General features: G+C 37.6%; 1 protein-coding gene across 2 annotated transcripts in view; it reads right to left on the minus strand.

Moving 5' to 3' along the window:
• The window catches only part of prmt3 (protein arginine methyltransferase 3), an 80301-nt gene that overhangs the window by 10565 nt on the left and 55913 nt on the right, over positions 1-13823 (minus strand). For both annotated transcript variants that reach the window (XM_014018608.1, XM_014018609.1), the window contains exons 14-15: positions 4060-4110; positions 2342-2429 (exon numbers count right to left, since the gene is read on the minus strand). In XM_014018608.1, the coding sequence (XP_013874062.1) occupies positions 2342-2429; positions 4060-4110 (139 nt within the window). The remainder of the gene's footprint in view (positions 1-2341; positions 2430-4059; positions 4111-13823) is intronic.

The following is a 13823-nucleotide window of genomic DNA, read 5'->3' on the forward strand; positions in this document are numbered from 1 at the left end:
CTCCACAAGTGGTCCTTGGCTCTTGGACAACTCTTCTGATAATTCTTTTCACTCCTCGGCCAGGCTTGCTTTCTAATTACTGAGAGAGTTCAGCTGGTGTCTTGGCTTTCCATGCCTTTTTACACCTCCCTTTTTTCATGTGTTCAATACTTTTTCCCTGTGTCATTCCACTTTATTACAAATAACTTCATTTCTGGACATTTACGGTTTGATTTATTTGTATGCATGGATCACTTGGGTTGTTACCGACATCTGGTGAAAATTTCATGTCATTAGCACCTCTAGTAATATACAGTATTTACTGAGAAAAATGGTGACGTGTTCAATACTTATTTTACCCGCTGTAAGTCCTCCAACTCTCTGAACTGTACAGGAGAGATAAATCCATATACAAAAAAAAAAACATCTTCCATTTGCTACAATAGTGATGGTGCTATGAAGGGCTGTGACATTTTGGTTTAAAACTACCCTGAAGGTGTTGTTCTGTGCTCCATTGTTTTTATAACTGCTGATTGCATGCAGAGCAAATTAAAACATGCATTATTAGCATAAACAAAAGGAGGAGACAGACACTAATTTTTCGCAACACGTCATAAACTAAATTCAGTTTTAATCTGCTGCGTTCACTTCTGTAATGTATCAGCACCCGGTTGTCCTCTGCTCTCTCTGATACATTTATCTGAGCCAGCAAAGTGCTAAACATGAGATAGAATTTACGCAGCATCAGAGTTTTTGATGTTCTTATCATCACAGATGCAGCAAGTGSAGGCTGAGCACAGCTACGGGCCATCAGCCATCAGCTGCCTCGGATCCCTGCGCAGGTCATTTATTACAGTAGACTTCAGCTGATATCTGATCAGTGAGTGGACAGAAAGGACAGAGCCTCATCGGCAGACGTATCTGGGATTTTAAAACAGATACAGTGCTGAGAGGACCACAGCCTACACAGGGTCATCCATGCAACGTTCATTATGACTGAGTGTGTGGTATGGTAAACGCATGGCTTTCAKCTGTTCTAAAAACAAACATCCATACCAAATAAGCTACATTTTTTGAGCACTGTGTGTATAACAAAGTACTAGTGTGTACAACCACCAAATTAAACAACTCTGTGAATCATAGCTGCACAAAATTCAAGAAGGTATTTCCTAATAACATTTTTTTTGACTAGAAACTTTGTTTTTTATTCCTATTTTTGCGAGAATTCCCATCTTCTTACATGAACTAAGAAAATGTTAGCACTTTTTAGTGCAGATGGTTGACCACAAGTGTATCAGACTGTTTTCTAGCACCTGCCTTTAATAAATGAGATACTAGCAGTAATGGTGATTTTCTCACAAACTTTCAATGCAGTGAAGGAAATTTTTACCTAAAGAGAGACAGAAAGAAATACTGGATTGCATTTTGTAACAATTGCCGCAAAATGTAATAACGTTATTACATAATGCGTTGAAGACTTTTATTACATTTTGTGTCACTTATTACATAATGTGGTTTTAGCATGAGTTTATTGCATTTTGAAGCCTGATTTTATTACATTATTACATAATGCGTTGTTATTACAAAATAAGGTCTTACAGGATGTGCTGGAGAAGGTCAGACTCTACCATCATCAATGCAAGATTTTGGAAAAGAAAGAAGCTTATAGAAACAATGCCACAGTGAATGTGTGCTGTAACTAAAGCTAAACGTGGTCCAACAAAATAGTGTGTGTGACCGTTTCTTTGGTGGCAACTTCTTTTTTTGGCCAGGTAGTATACTGATAAAATTATATTTTCACAACTTTTTCTTTTATAATCTTGAACTACTATTGCTAAGTGTTTGTCAATGAAATCTTTCTAATCTCAAACTAAAACTAAATAGTAATCATAAGATAAAACACCAATCCAAACCATTTCAAACTGCTAATACAGTAATTACATAAATATTTTGCTGGCCAGTTTCAAAGCGCACCTTTTGTAACGTGTCATGATTTAGAAGTATGCAAGCTGCTATCAGATCAAGTTTTTACATGCTGTCTCTGATGGCTGCAAGTGATTTGTTTGGATCCCTCCCTGTCACTGTGGGTGACAGATAACGGGTGTCAACCAGCCTGCCTACATCTCTACCGCAGACAGATCACCTGCTGCAGCTCACTGCCATGCACTCACAATGCCCAAAGAACTCAAATAAAAATATRGAGAGAAGGTAAATTAACTCCCCCCCATACATAAATACAATTTAAAGCTGAATTTAAACACAAATACAAGCTCTAAAATTTTTTTGATTATCTTGAGCTCAACCCCCCCCGATTGTTGCAGTGTTTGACAACGTTGTGTTGGTAATTTGTATGGTTACTAACCTGCTTGAACGGACACAGGTTTTTCTAGAAGAAAGACCGTCTGCTTCCAGTGTGTCTTTGTGACCTGGGGACCTGTCGAGAACTTCACCTGGAGTAAAAATAAATAAAGTGGGGAAAATACACCACAAGTAAAAAAACAGACTGCGTGCTCAAATGATAGGAGACAAACTTCTGAATGCTAAATAACTTTTTCTTTATGTACAAAGATGTAACTTTAAAAATCTGATTAAACTGCAGACAAAACATTAATTAATAAATAATCTTTGGCTACCCCCAATAATTTAAGGAAACTATACTTTTAAGTTGGGACAGGTACCTTTGACATTTGAATCGATTTGGTACCAATATCCGATACCTGGGAATCAGTATTGGTACTCAACGGTACCAATTCTCGGTACTTTGTGTGTGTTGTTCGTTTTTAAATAAACTTTATTTTAACATATTTCTTTCTCAATATATAAAATTTAAATAAAAGACAACATCCAACTTTTTCTATTGTAACATCAGTTTAACAAATTTCTTTAAGGTGAAAACTCTTGAAAACAACTAATGTAGTGTTTTATCTTACTGCACAAATTAAAATCCAGCTCCACGCATTTCTATTGATGTCATTTCCTCGCTAGAAAAATTGTGTGATGGGATCCATGGAAGGTAAATAAATTTAAATCAAAATTGCAAAAAGGGAAGGAGTTAAAATAAATAAAATGTATTCAAACTATGGAAACAAAACGCACCCAACGCTTCAAGTTGGATGCGTGCTCTTAAAAAGGGTTCGGACTGTCGGAAAGCACCTCTGTGTTGTTTTCCTCTGTTGGTCTCTGTTTACTGGTGGATGAAATAAAGAAAGTGGCTGTACTTTATTTACTTTGAGCAAACGAACATTGTGCTCACCAGATACAGTAATCGCTTTCAAGCTACGTTCAGACCGAACTCTGTTTACTGAACCAGCGGCTGCTGATGTCATTACGCTCTTGCGCGATGCTGCATTCGGGACAAGCATGGAAAATCCCCCACTCTTACGCCAATACGGTCACAATGATGCGTTTAGGTACCGAAACAGGGTACCTTTTGATTTTACGTGAATAGGTACTCAGTAGTACTTATAAAAGTACCGAATTAGGTACCCATCCCTACTTTTAAGCAATATGAAAAGCAGAACGCTTAGTTTCCTCATTATTAAATAAATAAGTACTTATGGTAGTGGCCATCTTGGAAGTTACCCATCTCACAAGACCGATGAACACTGTCTTCAACTCTCCTCTTTACCACGCAACGGGAGATACTAAGTATTTCAATATTATGTTTGATTTTCTACCAACAATTCAATTTTACAGTTCTGTGTTAAAATCATTTATAGCTTTCTCTGTGATAAAAGAAACATAATTGCTATACTTTTTAAGCAAAAGACAACTCTATTTTTAATAAATTGTTTCAGTTATAGCCCCYAGTGCAAATGGTAATTTACTGCTTCAGCTACAATATTCAGCTACATTCCCAGGTTTAATAGGAAGTGCAATCAAAAGGCATGTCTATGTTGCTCACTGAGCTTGGCATCAGCTGTTCCTACTGGCCAGGCTCTGCTGGGTAAATGCTTGTATCAGCAGTTGGCTAAGACGCTCGTCGATTGCCAGCGAACGCCTCAGGGAGGAGGAACACGCTAAAGCGTGAACATAATTGAGTTTCCATTAAATGGCTTGGATGTTGCCACTGCTGCTTACCTTGTTGCTGCAGCCTTTGTCGAAGAAAATGTCAAAGTAGCCGACAATTGCCTGGAATGAAATATTAGGGCCGTGTTAGAATGTGACAGTACAATAAACCCCTGGATGTGTTTGACTACACAGGAAATCTGACAAGCACAGGTGAGAGGCAAACCTTGTCTCAATGAGCAATTTAGCTTCATGAGGTAAAACCAAGGCACAAATACGTATCAGACTGATACGGAAATCGACCATTTTTTACAGTTTTATTTAAACCTCAGCTTAATTGTACTGATAATTCAAAAGAGGCATAATGTGTCTGTTTTTTATGACTGTGTGGTCTGGGAAAACAAATAAACCACCCTATAATGGATTATGTTCACAAGGCTAAAACCCTTCCTGTTTATTTCCAACCCTAATTTAGGCTGAACACACAACATTTCATGAGCTGTCCCTCACCTCATCTGAGACTTGTCACTGGACAAAAGAAATACATTATGAGGCACCCACCAACAACACTGTGGTAAGTTCTGCTGACAAATAAAAAGCTCGCTACACTACATGAAATTAGCTAAGGTGGCTATTTTGGTGACAGTGCAATGATGTAAAAGATCCCATGAGAGGAAATATAATAATCACTGTGTTTGCCCCAATGCAGTGTGAGTGTCTGGAAAATACACACCAGAGGGAAAGACAATTACACAACTGACAAATTATTTGGCACAGGGAACCCACTGTTACATTAAAAAGCCTTCATAAAAAAACAAGTCAGATTGAGTCTGATGCATTATTGAACTTTCATTTGACTTTTTTTTTTTTCAAATTTATGAGTAACCAGTTATTATAAAAATGTCCTTTACATAAATGCAGTGACTAAAAAGCTGTATGGAAATATAACATTTTTATTGGACTTAGATTTTGGTGAGTTACTGAGCTACAAACATACAGAATTTGTGTGAAAAACAATTCACTCCACTAAAACAAACTAAGGGAAAGTCCAAGGCTAGGGCGCCTTTAGGTGACTGTTGTCAGATTTGAGAGTTAAAAACCTCCCCCTTCAGGTTTGTTTGCCTCCTGTTTCTGCCCCCACTGGAAGAGCAGGGCCACTCTATCAATCTCAAGAGCACACTTGTAGTGGCAATGATGCAGAACTAATAGCTTTTAATCCTGACGCAGCTGACAACTTGGAGGCCAGTTCTCTGAGACAAAGAAGAACCAAATCAATGCAAGGCAGGAAGAGAGCGGAACAGGAGACAGACAGAGGAGGAAAGGAGGAAAGAAAGCTGCAAAGACAGGAAACCAGACAGAATGTAGGCAGCTTAAAGGTGTTTAAAAAGCAGGAGAGTGAAAAAATCATAATGTAAATCTTGAAAATAATGTTTCTTTGTAAATATGTTTAGTTTCACTAGGAGAAGCAAACTATTATAATCTGCTCACAGTATTGAGTTTATTTTTCCATAATCCATCTATAAGGATTACACAGGAAACACATGTGATCTTAGTAATCATAGTGCAATCAGAAGCTGTGTTCAATACACTCCACACCAAGCATTCAATCAACCTTTATCGACTGAGACAAGCAGGGGCAGCGCTGTAGCTCACAGCTAAGCTGCCAGAAAAGAACCCAAAGTGGATAAAAGAGCATGTCAACCCAATGCAATTATGGCTTTTAATGAACACTACAGAGAAGCTCGTTGCTGAGGTAATTAGGAAATTAGCCATAATTACTCATCAGACCGAGCAGATTCACCTCCCTCAGTCAGAGATCCAGAGATCATCCTCAACGCGCCTCGCTGATGACAACGCCTCATAAGCGAGATTGATTGTCACTTTTATGTTGTGTAAGTTTCGAACAATGGCCAAGATAGGCAATTAAAATTTGGGCTACAGAGTGAAACTTGCAAATAAAAAGCCAGCTAAATAGCATGGCTCCTTGACACAACATTAAAATTAAATCTGGTGAAAAAGAGCGAGCACAAGATCGTCCCCAGACATTAAACACAAAAGATGTAAAAGCGCTCAGATAAGTCATAAAAACTCTTATGTCACAAATCTAATATGCACTGTATCAAATCAACCAAATCAGCATCTTTTAATGCTTTTTGACCCTGAATGGAGGCGTGGAAATTTATCAAACTTTGCAAGACAGACTGAAAGAGGTTTTGAAATGAAAAAAGGCATAACAATATCCAAACTTAMTTTAGGCAATGAAAAAGAAATGATTTTGGAAGTATGGTAATGTGAAGATATGTGCACTTGATTTAAAAAAAACACTCACTTTAACAAAATGACACGTAAACTGTTGATCTCTCAAACTCTGATTAAAATTAATACAGCTGATGGAGGTGGATGCAGACAGTTTCTAAAACTACAAGATAGAACTCAACGCCAAAAGTTGCTGATGTCCCCCGTCGCCATTCAGTAATGACCAACTGTTAGCGGTTTTATTGGAATCGTCACAGGCCTTCATTATTTAAATAATCTCATAAGGGGAACAGACAGACTGAAATTGGGTTAAAGTGGTCTTGTCAAACTACTACACAAATGTGTTGTGACGGTTCTATTTTATTGCTGATTTTCTTGCTATTTATTTTGATTTATTTGGGATGCCAGCCAGGTATCCCTCCTGGCAATTAGGATGTTTAGACCGGAATGTGGSATTTTTCTGGTTTTTTAAATGGTTTAGGATTGTTTTATATTTGGGTTGAACCATACACACAAGGACATGTAAATTATAAGATAATATATAAATACATTTCAACCTTAATTAACTTAGTGAGAAAACCATGAAATATAAATAAATAGAACACAACAAAAATGATTTTTCTTTTCTTTTTCAATATATTATTTATACACAAAAGTCATTACACAAATGAAAAAACCAACTTTTAGACCTTATCCTTTTTTCTGATAAGCCTGATGCGCTAATATATGTTACATTGTTTTTATACTGCCAAGTCTCCACCAACTGATAAAGATAAATGTTAATTGTATAGCTTTAGATTTTCCTTCAAGGCAAAATAATTAGAGCTGTCACCTCTCAGCTAGAAGGTTGCAGGATCGCAACCCAGTTAGTCTTTTCTGTGAGGAGTTCTCTCTGTGCAWGCAAGGGTTTTCTCTGGGTATTCTGGTTTCTTCTCACCAACATGAAATACAAGCATGTTTGGTTAATTGGTAACTCTAAATTGTCCCTAGGTGTGACTAAAAGTGTAAATGGTTGTTTCTATGTAGTCCTGTGATGAACTTGCCACCTGTCCACAGTGCATCTCGCCTCTCACATATTGACCGCTGGGTAACAACTCCCTGAGACGAAAAAGAGAAGCAGGACAATAAAACGGATGGGTTTTCTGTCATTGTTTCCTGCTTTACTTTTTAAATATTTGTCCTTTTTTTGGTTTTATTTCCAGTTTAGACCAACTGTTTATCACGCTGACACAATTTATAATAATGAACCCCATCCAGGATCTTGAAATTTGAAGTCTGACAGGGAACAAAATCCTCAGAGGATGGCGCCAGTCCAAGTTTAAAGTCCTGCCCCTTCCATGTAAATCAATTGCTCTTATTTATTCATTTGTTTATTTATTATTCTTTTTTATGTATTTTTTTTCTTTTCTTTTGGGGTGGGGTGGGCTGAGCTTAATATCATGTTATGTCATTCCCTCATCAAAAAAAACAAACAAAAAAAACAAAACAACTTTGACTCATGCATGTTTGAGAAATCCTTGAATCTCCTGTAGCCACATGGAGCTGCCAAAACACTTGCTAGTTCAAAGCACCCCCATTTGTACAWAGCTCCTCCCTGAAGCTCAGCCTGCACCCGAGCTCCCACCCCACAAAGCATCTGTCCCCTGAAATATTGTTTGAAAACTTTCTGAAGGGGGGGAGATATGTATAGTGTCGAAAACAGTAGAAGGTTCTTAAAGACACAGAGGCCAATTTCAAGGCGTTTAAACTATGATGCAAAGCCAAATGTATTTTTAATATGCACAGCATTTTCATAAATTAATGAATGAATGATACTTTATTGATCCCATGAAGGGAAGTTACAGTTCGGAACAACCCATTCAAGATATATAGAMAAAACACAACAGGGAGAACAGGTGCCCCGGGTCCAGCAGCCATAAAGAGGCGCTACCCTTAAAAAGAAAAAAGAAATACCAACAACTGAAGGTAACATAATTACTTGACTGTAGTATAGAAYTGAGCTATGTGCCTGAAAAATACACAATACCCGCCATTTAAAATGAAAACAAAAATCCATGAGACTTTTTYCCCCACAGATGTTGACTTGATTGATGTGCTTATAGAGTGGCATTACACTTCCTACAACTACTTTAAAATTGGGTTTGAAAATCAGATGAGCTTACTTTTTGTTAACTCCTCAAACAAAGCCAAGACAACAATAAATATTTTCCAGAAGTGCTCATTGTTAAGCGGSAAGTCCTCATCTGCTCASTTAGGGGAATGCTGCTGTTTCCTGRTGCTATTARCAAACATTTTAAACTTAGACATTTTATCAAACGACCTRGGGTAAAAATGTCTGATTTTGTCCCACATCTTGAAAGCTTTGTCGAACATAATTTGCAGACCCCTTTATTTTTGTCACCATTGTTCAGCTAGACATCTTTCTATGTTGCTGCTTCTTCTGGTTGTGTTTTGACATTTAGCAAACAACTTTGTGTATTACTACCATTAAATGGAAAGCAAAGTGCAGTCAAAGTAAATTAAAATAAGAAAAAAATCAAACTGTCTCCACATGGCTGACATTGCTTCTTCTCTAYCTCATTACGAAGAGGTGAACATTATGTTGTAGAAAGTGGTAATGAGTACTGTGGTATCGAAACACTTTTGAGTATGAGTACATGATTGAGTAAACACACATACTGTAGTATGAACAAATACTAGTATAAGTATAGGTTATTCCCTWATTCATGTAGTTCTTAGCTTGTTGTATTTTCAAATATTAACTTTATCTAATATGTTTAACTCTAATTACTTATTAGTAGTTATTTCATGGTTAAAAGAAAATCATGCAACACCATGAATTTTCTGCAGGGGAGTAGGTGAGATTTAAAACCTCACAACCCAAATGAGAAGACTCTGCTTCTAAAATTACAACATGGCTGCTACTTTAAATCATGTACTGTTGGTTTCAATTCCCAATGACAAGAAAAGGTGGGGACATAAGTTCTAGTATTAAACCTGTAATGATAACCTTTGTGTTCAATCAGTGATATTTTAAAATGAATATTATTTTTTGTTATTTTGTCTTTAATCGTAAAGTCCAAGATTTTTGTAAGTGTTTATGAATAACTTTAGATTAATACTGTCTGTTCCAAGTTTTGCTTTGATGTTTGCCTATCCCATGATATTTCTTTAYCTAATTAACAATACTCTTGATTTTTATAGTAAATTTTAAAGTTTGAATTGTGACTTGTTTCTACTGTATTACCCACCCTTTAGGTAAGGAATTACAATAAAAAGTGCCTTTTTAGGGAAGGACACTTAACAAAACTGTGAATAATGTTGTTATGGAATAATTATGTATATCTGTTCTACCTTGACACTGTCCAGTAATCATATCTCATGATAACTAGTTTGGACTGTTTTAATCTATCGGCCCAGACTTCAAGACTCCAGCAATGCATGACCTCTTTTATTTTGATAAGGTGTTTCCAGGCTGACAGCCTTGTCATTGGTTAGATGGTTCACAGTTGGCGAACTTTGATTGGTTGTAAGCATGTCACAGGATGTTATATTATCGGCTGCTCTGCGCTGACGAGCCAGCCACAACTTGACAGACTTCTCTGATTGACTTCTGCTCTGTTGTTGCTCAAATTAAATCATTTGACGACCATACACGCAGACTTTCTGTGCATTTATTCCAAGGTGTTTCTGCATTCTTGGTAAATTGTGCCACCACAAATGTTTTACTTGTAAACTCCTGTATCTTATTGCACAGGGTTTGAAGGMGAGGATGTTTTAAGGAATGAGTAAGAAATAAGGGGAGCATAAAACTGCAGAGACACAGACCCATTCACACAGAAAAAAACGGCAAATCAAAATGAATGCATTTCATTTTCATCAGTGTTTAGCCCTGGGCCTTGACTCTGTCAGTGATAAGTGATGACAGTGGGCTTCTTGACGGCCCATGGAGGAGGCTCCACAATGCCACAGCTCTCCAGCCCCCATTCTCTGGGAAAAGTGGGGGGAAAATTAATAATTATCATCATGGATAACACCAACAGGGAACAATTCATCATTTCTCCCCTTTTGCCCGACTATGTGTCAGTGAGCCGTGTGGCCCGGCCAGATACTATTATACAACGGTGGAGGGGGAGGTTGTAGAAAGGGGGGTTAAATGGAGAGAGAAGGAGGGGCACCGAGGTAGAAGGGTGGGAAGGGGCGGGAGAAAAGAAGGCTAATGCGCTATTGATGGGGTTTATCCAGGCGTGGAGGCTTCAGGAACGACCACCTCTAAAGCAAGATAGTATGAATTCCCCCCACAGATCCCTGACTCTCCCTCCAGTCTTTCTGCATAACTGCTGCTGAGATCAAATACAAATTAGCTTTGGTCCTTACAGGCGGTGATCCTCATTCATGATAATTTGATTATTTGGTAGACAAACAAATGAACAATAACAGGAAAGCCATGGGAAAGATGTGAAACTTGCCTTTAAATATTTTTTTCAGACCAGTTTGAAAGTAAATGGTTAAAAAGGTACAAAACTCCATCTATTTATTCATTTCTTTCTGTACTTATCATAGGTTGGGCCACTCAACCGCCTGGTCAAGGAGTCAAAAACAGGTACAAATTCTCTTAACAATACTCTTCAGCTAACCCTGAACGATTCTAACAAGTTCCTCTAGGGAACATTAATGTCTACATTAGGGTGGATTTATACTCCATCAGACATGGACATATACTCTAAAGCAGAGGTTGTCAATTTCACAGAGGGCCACATGCGCATTATGGAGGGCCAGTTGTAATGAACTTCAATTTTCATGTTTAACTTTGACTAAACATAAAACATCACGGTCCTCATTTCATTGCTACAACTGAGCACTGCTGACAATAACTGAGCTCTACGTGGTATTTCCTGCATAAAAACAGCATGTCCTCTTATAAACACTGAAATGTACTATGTGTACAACTGACTAAATGTGAAATAAATAATACAGAAATACTATTAAAAATAAAGTAAGAGAGTTTTACTCACTGCTGAGTTGTGGTATGTCTTGAATTCTGAACTCTACCACTTTCTGACAGGGAATTCCCAATCAGCATGCATTATGTGCAATGTAGTTTATGGTCAATGCTGGTTTAAAAGCATTAAAGGAAGGAATTAATACAGGGCTTTTCAACTACGGGTAATTTGCTCAGGGGGTTACAGTTATTCAAAGCTAACAGATTAGGGGCAGGATAAATATTATTATTCTTCAACTTTTAATTTTTTTTATTTTATTGCATAGAATCAGAAATTTAAAGCTTACTAGTGATATAAAACCTTTTTGTATTTTTCAAGAAAGAAATGTTTCTGTTTAATGAGCAGACAAACATGGCAACTATCGGATGTTACACAAACTTTTAATGCTATGTTCTGATGCTTTGTGGGAGTAAAAGTGTAATTTTCTATTAACATTCCCCTTTTTAATGTACAACAATTTGTCCTTGGAGTTGATGAGTATCTGACCTGACAGTCCAGAAGGCCAGCCCCCTACACATACAATTTAAATTTGATGGGAAAAAAATGTTAGATGGATTACACAGATTTTTTTTTTCCTCTGCAGTGCTAGAGTAGCTATGTCAGCAGCAGTGAGACAGCGCTGTTAAAATTAATTACAGACAGAATCTTATTCTCTCCTGCCACGCCATCAGCATACATCATTGCCAGTCTTTAAAAGTGGATGAGGCAACTTTTGCTACCTATTCTAGAGTTCAGGTAAGCGATTGTGACAGTAGCACCGCTGTAGGAGCAAAAATGAGACAAAAGCAAGACTMAGGAAGCCATGGAAATAGAAGTTTTAATGCAACTTTCAGCACATATATATGTTTAAATACAAGGTCTGTAATAGCAGTGTGTAAACAAGGCAATGAGAATGTGAGATTTGAGTGATTAAAAAGGTAGAGRAAAATTAAAAACAAGCAAGACAAAAAAATTGTCTTCTGGAGGAACGACACAGGCACAGGGGTAGGTGCTGTTCATTTAATGCAAGGTTAGGCAGGCTGAGCTGATGAATGTACTGTCGAAAAGGGAACAAAAGCAGGCGTTCAATCACAGGACAAGAGAGGCAGCAGCTACCCTTATACCAATCCCTGAGCACTGGTCCAGGAGCAGTTTACCCTTCACACACTATACCTTCAAATACTACAGAGAAGCTACATACTGACTACAGATCAGTATCTTTAAGCTACAAATGTAGCTCTCTCCTGCAAATGCTGAGGCAAGACAGGAGGAAAGTATCGATAATGTACAYCAGGGGTGTCAAACTCCAGTCCTCGAGGGCCGCTATCCTGCATGTTTTAGTGGTTTTTCAGCTCCAACACACCTGATTCAGTGATTGAATTAACTCTTCAAATTGGGCAGAAGCCTGTTAATCACCCAGCGATCAAAATCAGGTGTGTTGGAGCAAGAAAACCTCTAAAACATGCAGGATAGCGGCCCTCGAGGACAGGAGTTTGACACCCCTGATGTACACGATTCACTTCTAACAAAGAACAAATACATTGAAAGTCACTTAGATAAATCAATTGTGTTTGAATGATGGAATAGTAAATCTTACATATTGTTTTTATCTCTTCTCGCATAATCTGAGAAACATCAGGCTAAGAAAATAGAAAAATCTTAAGAAAAGTTTCAATTACTGTAAACACAAAATCTACCCTCTTGTGCCAAATGATTCAATCACAAGTTTTCCTTCATTGGACTCCAAACATGACAAGACTTACATCCTAGAAATAGAAATTGGATGTTTTCAATTACAGACAAGARAAGACAGGAAAAATGAGAGGATGTTTACGAATCCCATTATATCCACCCGTCGTACCCAGAGAGCACAGGCCAGATAATAACTACCTATTGATTATCCATTAACCCAGCACACCTGACAGTGGAGTGCAAACACTGCAGCCCAGCAAAAAGCTGATTCGACATCATGGTCTTTGTCACAGACATATCACTTCACATGGTGTGGCTTCACAAATGTGAAGCTACGCTGTGGCAGTTACTGCTTGTATTCCAGGCAGAACTGTTGTTAATGTTGTGGGAAACTTGTGCCAATCTCCATGGCTAAAACTTACACAGGTTCAGGAATATGTGTCAAATCAACATACAGGTCCATCTAATTTTTTTTGTAGGTTACATAACACAAAGAAAAATTATTTTTAAACCTCAATAAGTAATCTCACAGTATTTTAAAGAAAAAAAAAGAAAATGATCCAAGAATCCATATTTTGCTTTTGCCTAAATCCATTAAAACTGTATATCACAGTTTTTAYGTATGTAAAAATAAAAAAAGAGAGTCTTTCTACTTCAAAGAAAACACTAAAACAGCCTAAAGAATATCTTGGTAATAAAAGTTTTAGCTCATGGATTTAAAAGACACCATTAACAACATTACATAATGACTGCCTGTTGTTGTTTTCTTTTTTTTTTCTTTTCTTTTTTGGCATATCCTTAGAAAGTGATTAAGAAGATTATCCATCCATCCATTTTCTTCCGCCTATCCGGGGTCGGGTCGCGGGGGCAGCAGCTTCAGAAGGGAGGCCCAGACCTCCCTCTCCC

The sequence above is a fragment of the Austrofundulus limnaeus genome, unplaced genomic scaffold (assembly GCF_001266775.1).
Source record: "Austrofundulus limnaeus strain Quisiro unplaced genomic scaffold, Austrofundulus_limnaeus-1.0 Scaffold197, whole genome shotgun sequence".
Classification (NCBI taxonomy): Eukaryota; Metazoa; Chordata; class Actinopteri; order Cyprinodontiformes; family Rivulidae; genus Austrofundulus; species Austrofundulus limnaeus.